At 51.6% G+C, this 6,313-nt stretch overlaps 1 protein-coding gene across 9 annotated transcripts in view; it reads right to left on the bottom strand.

The window, feature by feature from the left end:
- The window catches only part of nudt22 (nudix (nucleoside diphosphate linked moiety X)-type motif 22), a 41,809-nt gene that overhangs the window by 6,323 nt on the left and 29,173 nt on the right, over positions 1-6,313 (bottom strand). For 4 of the 9 annotated variants that reach the window (XM_043682636.1, XM_043682638.1, XM_043682641.1 and 1 more), the window contains exons 2-3: positions 3,185-3,691; positions 1,935-2,042 (exon numbers count right to left, since the gene is read on the bottom strand). In XM_043682636.1, the coding sequence (XP_043538571.1) occupies positions 1,935-2,042; positions 3,185-3,655 (579 nt within the window). In that variant the 5' untranslated portion in view covers positions 3,656-3,691. The other 5 variants (XM_043682639.1, XM_043682635.1, XM_043682642.1 and 2 more) reach the window with 5 other exon arrangements.

The raw sequence follows: 6,313 nt of genomic DNA, 5'->3' as shown, positions 1-6,313 counted from the left end.
GGGTGGATTGGCCATGCTAAATTGTGCATAGTGCCCAGGGATGTGCAGGTTAGGGTGGATTGGCCATGCTAAATTGCTCATAGTGTTAGGTGCATTAGTCAGAGAGAAATGGGTCTGGGTGGATTACTCTTCGGAGGGTCGGTGTGGACTTGTTGGGCCGAAGGGCCTGTTTCCACACTGTAAGGAATCGAATCTAATCAATTTAGCATGGCCAATCCATCCTAACTTGCACATCTTTGGAAACCGGAGGAAACCCACGCAGACAGGGGGAGAATGTGCAAACTCCACACAGTCGCCAGAGGCTGGAATCAAACCCGGGTCCCTGGCGCAGTGAGGCAGCAGTGCTAACCACTGAGCAAGAGTAGACTCAAATGTGAGATCATACGAATATGTTGCAAAATGTCAGATTTCTATTGAGCAGTGATTCAATGGAGATTTTCAGGACTTTGGTGGGAGGTTGATAAGGTACACAATGTGGGACCTTGACACCCACTGTTGTGGTGAGTCTAGAACCAGGGGCTATAACAATCACAATCAGAATACATCTCTTCAGGACAGAAATTAATGAATATTTTTCTTTCTTTCATTCATTCACAGAATGAGAGTGTGGCTGGCAAGGCCCAGCATTTATTGCCCATCCCTAATTGCCCCTTGAGGAGGAGGGACTGAGCTGCCTTCTTGTACCACGGCAGTCCACGTAGTGTCAGAACACCATCAAGGACTTCGACTCAGTGACGCTGGAGAAACGACTTTACATTTCCAAGTCAGGATGGTGAGTGGCTCGGAGGGGGACTTGCAGGGGGTGATGTTTCCCAGGGATCTGCTGCCCTTGTCCTTCCAGATAGTTTGGAAGGTGCTGTCCAAGAAGCCTTGATGAGTTGCTGCAATGCATCTTGTCGATGGTACACACTGCTGCAACTGAGCTTCAGTGCTGAAGGGAGGGTGTGGTGCCGATTTTGAGGGCAGATTGAACAGACTGGGACTACGTTCATGGGAATTTACAAGAATGAGGAATGGATTTGAAAGAAACATGTAAAATTATGAAGGGAATAGATACGATAGAAGCAGGAAGGGTGTTTCTACTGAAACCAGAACTAGGAAGCGGAGTCTCAAAATATGGGAGGAGCAAGATGGAGGATTGAGTTGAGGAGGAATTTATTCACCCACAGGGTTGGGAATCAGTGGAATCGCCTGCCCAGTGAGGCAGCTTGTTGAATGATTTGATGGCAAAGATAGATAGATTTTTGACGAATAAAGGAAGTAAGGGTTACAGTGATTGGACGGGTAGATTAGATTAGATTACTTACAGCGTGGAAACAGGCCCTTCGGCCCAACAAGTCCACACTGACCCTCCGAAGCGCAACCCACCCATTCCCCTACATTTACCCCTTACCTAACACTAGGGGCAATTTAGCATGGCCAATTCACCTGACCTGCACATCTTTGGACTGTGGGAGGAAACCGGAGCACCCGGAGGAAACCCACACAGACACGGGGAGAACGTGCAAACTTCACACAGTCAGTCGCCTGAGGCGGGAATTGAACCCGGGGCCCTGGCGCTGTGAGGCAGCAGTGCTAACCACCGTGCCGCCCACAATGGAGCTGAGTCCACTAAAAGATCAGCCATGATCTTACTGAATAACAGGGCAAGGGCTAAATGGCCTACTCCTGCTCCTATTTCTTATGTTTGTACGTATCACTGCTCCACAGAAGTCAACCTCTCTGTATGATCTCACATGTGACTCTGGGTTCACAGCGACAGGGTTAGTTCCTGACTGCCCTCTGTGTGCTACCTCGCCAGTATGCTCTCGAGGGCAACAGGTAAAGTGTGCCCCACGGAATTGTCAGTGCCCTCGAGGGAGTTAGCTTGACGGCATTGAGTCCCCTCCCCCACCCACCAATCGGAGGACGTTCAAAGCATCTTCTGTTTTTACCTCATCTCGGATCTCGCCCAGAATGGAGGAAAATATTTCCTGAACCACCAGCTCCCCCGACAAGTGTTGCACCTGAATGGAATCTTCCGGAATTCCTTTCACGGCTGCCTGTAAGGAGAGAGAGCGCGGATAGCTCATGTTGAAGGTGATGGCAGAGGCTGGCATGAATGGCTGAAGATATGAGGCTGGAGGAGGCCATGCAGCCCCTTCATGCCTGTCCTAGAGGAGCTCTCCAATGTGTCCCGTGTCGGTATAGAGGTTAGTACGTCTGTGTGTCACATGGGAGACCTGGATTCCAATCCTGGGCAGGGGGCTTTTATAAAGGGGCTCATCAGATAAGTGGATAGATGACACTGTCATGATCTTATCAAATGATGGAGCAGCCTCTTTAGAGGGGCTGAGTGGTCTACTCCTGCCCCTCATTCATATGCACCGACTTTCCCTCGATCTTCCCCAACTGTGCTGCAAATGTAATCTTTCCCAGTATTTATCCAGCTCGACTTCCAATTGAATGTGCTTCGCCGCCCTTTACAAACAGCACCTCCCACACCGCGGAACGCCACTGTGTTAAACCATCTCCCCCTCTCCGTCGTGTGTGAACTGCTTTCAATCTGTGTCCCCCTCACTCCCAACCCTCCTGCCACTGCGAACAGTTTCCCCTCTCTACCCTGTCAAAAACCCCTTATTGTTTTCAACTGCCTCTTCTCTGAGAGCGCTTGATCAAAATCTTTCGGAATTTCAGGCTGAATGGTCTCCTGGGTGCACCACCGCCCTCCCATGAAGGAGAGGAGGCAGGGCGATGACTTGAGTAAGGAGCACTTTCCAAAAGGGGGTGTTGAAAGGCAGAGGTGATGTAGATAGAACGGGAGGAAACCAATGGCACGGTGGTTAGCACTGCTGCCTCACAGCGCCAGAGACCCGGGTTCAACTCCCACCTCAGGTGACTGTCTGTGTGGAGTTTGCACATTCTCCCTGTGTCTGCGTGGGTGTGCTCCGGTTTCCTCCCACAATCCAAAAATGTGCAGGTTAGGTGAATTGGCCGTGCTAAATTGTCCCGTAGTGTTAGGTGAAGGGGTAAATGTAGGGGAATGGGTCTGGGTTGGTTATGTTTCGGCAGGTCGGTGTGGGCTTGTTGGGCTGAAGGGCCTGTTTCCACACTGTAAGTAATCTAATCTAATCTAATCACTGACCAGTTGGGTTGAGTGGCTGCCTCAGCGATTGCTTTGATTTTTTTGTTTGGAGGAACAAACCTTGGGTTCTGCGTGTCCTCCCGGAATGTCCACCTGCGCTGCTGCCTCAGCAACCCGCTCGCTCCTCCTCAGGAACACAAAGCAGTCGTCGGCCGTGTGAAGCATGGCGCCGACCCCCAGCGGCTCTGCCAGGTAGGCCTGGCTGTCGCCAAAGTCTGCCACGCCCCGCTCCTGCAGGAGCCGGGCCTCGGGCGCCCAGTTTGTGCCCAGGTAGTCCTTGTAGCAGGTCAGGCCCAGTCTCAGCAGCAGCAGTTCCCCGCCCTCCAGCTGGGCCGAGTGAATGCGGAACTTGGCTCCGTTGAACAGCCACGGCTTCTCCTGCTTCCTCTGCTGCCAGATGGCAGCGATCTTCTGCTCGTGGCTGTGGAGGACCTGGCGGTTATACTCAGCCGAAATCTCCACCTGGACCTGCTCTTGAGTCAGCCCCCCTGTGGGCGGGCAGTGGGCCATGAGAGAGACGTCTGGGTCCATGCCTGCACCTTTTGATGGAAGAGCCGGAGGGGAACACTGCAACAGGAAGACAGACTATGCATTGATATAGCAACTGGCACGGCCCTAGGCTGTTTCATTCCCCAATTCATGGCCAAGGAAGCGAAGCCACTGGGCGCAGCATTGTTTGCAATACAGCCACCATTTTGTGGACACAATTGGTCAAGGAGTGATTACAGCCACTGCACACGGTATTGTTGGAAAAACAGCCACCATTTTGTGGGCAGAATTGGTCAAGGAGTGATTACAGCCATTGCACACGGTATTGTTGGCTACACAGCCACCATTTTGCAGGCGCAATTGACCAAGATGTGACTATGGTGAGGTAAGAGGCCATTCAGTCCATCTTCTCTGGGCACCAATCCAGTCAGTCCCATTCGCCTAAGCCACACTGTCCCATGGCCCCTGCAGAATGTATGTTCAATAAGCACCAAAGCAATCTCTGCAAATTATTGAAAGCCACAGTCTCCAAGACCCCTGGGGACAAGTACAGACTGGCGGTTTCCACTCTGTGCTCAGTGGACAGTTCAGATTGCCCTGCTATACAAAGGCTATTACCAAGCTGGAGAGGTTCAGAAGAGACTTAGCAGGAATGTTGATGAAAATGGAGGGTTTGAGACATAAGGAGAGGCTGGTACTTTTTCACTGGAATGTAGCAAGTTCAGAGTTGACCTTATAGAGATTTGTAAAATTATTAGGGAAAAGACACCTGCCATTCACCTTATCTATACCTCACAAGTGGAGGAGTTTCAAGACAAGGGGGCATATTTTTAGGCAAGAGGAGAAAGATTTTAAAATGACATAAAGGGATACATTTTCTTTTAAACAGAGGGTGGTTTGTGTGTGAAATGAACTGCCAGAGGAAGTGGTGGATGCAGGTACAATTACAATGTTTAAAAGACATTTGGATAAGTACATGAATAGGAAAGGGTTTGGAGGGACATGGGCCAGGAGCAGGCAGGTGGGACTAGTTTAGTTTGCGATGATGGTCTGAATGGACTGGTTGGAGCGAAGGGTCTGTTCTGTGCTGTAGGACTCTATAAATAGCAGGCAGAACTACACCTCCAGCAGGCCGGCACCCTGCCCTCCTTCTGTTTACACTCACACTCCAGGGGTCCTTCACATCTTTACCACTCCAGTTCACCTTATCTACCCCACGGGTCACTTGTGGTGGAGGTGAAAGTCCGATGCAGAATCTGGCCACTTTGTGGGGCCTGGACGGGGGAATCCGGCTAATCCCTTTCTGTTGCAACCCACCCAGGCAACACCTTGACTTTGAGAATTCCTGAAGAAGGGCTTATGCCCTAAACGTCGATTCTCTTGCTCCTCAGATTCTGCCTGGCCTGCTGTGTTTTTCCAGCACCACATTTTTCAGCTCTGGTCTCCAGCATCTGCAGACCTCACTTTCTCCTTTGAGAATTCTCTGCAGCTACTTAGCTTTACCTGGGAGAGGTCTGTTCCCTGGCAAGAGATGGGCACAGAAATCCAGTGTTCCACTGACCGATTCTCTGGTACTGGTCATTGGAACAGGGTTGGACTCCATCCTTGATTCTGAAGTAGCCCTCTGCCTGTTGGAATGGTGAAAGGGAGAGGAACAAAGGGGTTCAGTGGCCATCGGTGGCATAGTGGAAAACGAAAATCTGCATGGGGTGGGGAGGGTGCACGGGGTGCTCCAACTCAACCCCAGTGCCCACTTGGTGGGTGCCAGCAAAAGAAGGGCACAGTTTAAGCATAGGTGGCGATGTGCCTTGCAGTTGAGTGTCCGAGCCATACCAGGGCTCACCATCTCTCAGACACATCGGGCAAAAGGCAGATTCCTCTGAGGAATGAGATCTTTGCACTTTCAGGTGGTGCAAGATGAGGGGGGGGGGGGGGGGGAGAAAGAAAAGAGTCTAGTGGCAATTTACTCAGGAAGGGCTAGTTCCTGAGATTCACTCAGAGCTTGCTGTTAGTGCTGCAGTCAGGGTGAAATACTCACCTGGCCCAGCCCCCGGGAGCTGAATGGAGTGATAGGAGGGGGTAAGGGTGGTAGGGTTCCCCCTAGAATGCGTTGTATTACAGCCCCTGTGTGACGCAGCAGCGATATATCGGAACAATGAAGGGGATTCCCACCCCTCCGTCACGTTCACGAATGCGGAAGCAAGTCGCAAGGGGAAGACGGCTGCTCAGCCATTGGTTCCCGGGTATCGCATGTGACTCGGGGATTCGACCATTCCGTCTTATGACGGGAGGCCATTCAGCCCTTCGGTGCTACTCCTCGCCCAAGAGCATCCACTGCCTGCCTGTTCAGTCACTTTCTGGGTGTTAAAATAGGAAGCTTTGTGGGTGACCCAAAGCCAGCATTGCACACCTCCCTCGGCGGGGCAGGATAGGACAGGCATACTCCTGCTGTATAGAAAGGGACTGATTGAATTAGAGGCCATTCAGCCCTGCTAGCCTGTTCTACCAGTTCATGGCTGATTTTAGGGCAGACTTCAGCTCCGCAACTCAAAGTACTTTTTGAAAAAAAAGACGATTAACAATCCTGACTTGCCACCCCTCCCCATCTCTGTCAGCTCCGCCCCATCTCTGTCAGCCCCTCCCCATCTCTGTCAGCCCCGCCCCATCTGTCAGACCCTCCCCCTCCCCACCCCCTCCCCA

Source organism: Chiloscyllium plagiosum, chromosome 45 (assembly GCF_004010195.1).
Source record: "Chiloscyllium plagiosum isolate BGI_BamShark_2017 chromosome 45, ASM401019v2, whole genome shotgun sequence".
In the NCBI taxonomy this organism is placed as follows: domain Eukaryota; kingdom Metazoa; phylum Chordata; class Chondrichthyes; order Orectolobiformes; family Hemiscylliidae; genus Chiloscyllium; species Chiloscyllium plagiosum.
Note: the sequence above shows the minus strand (reverse complement) of the source record. Positions and strands in the feature narration are given on the sequence as shown.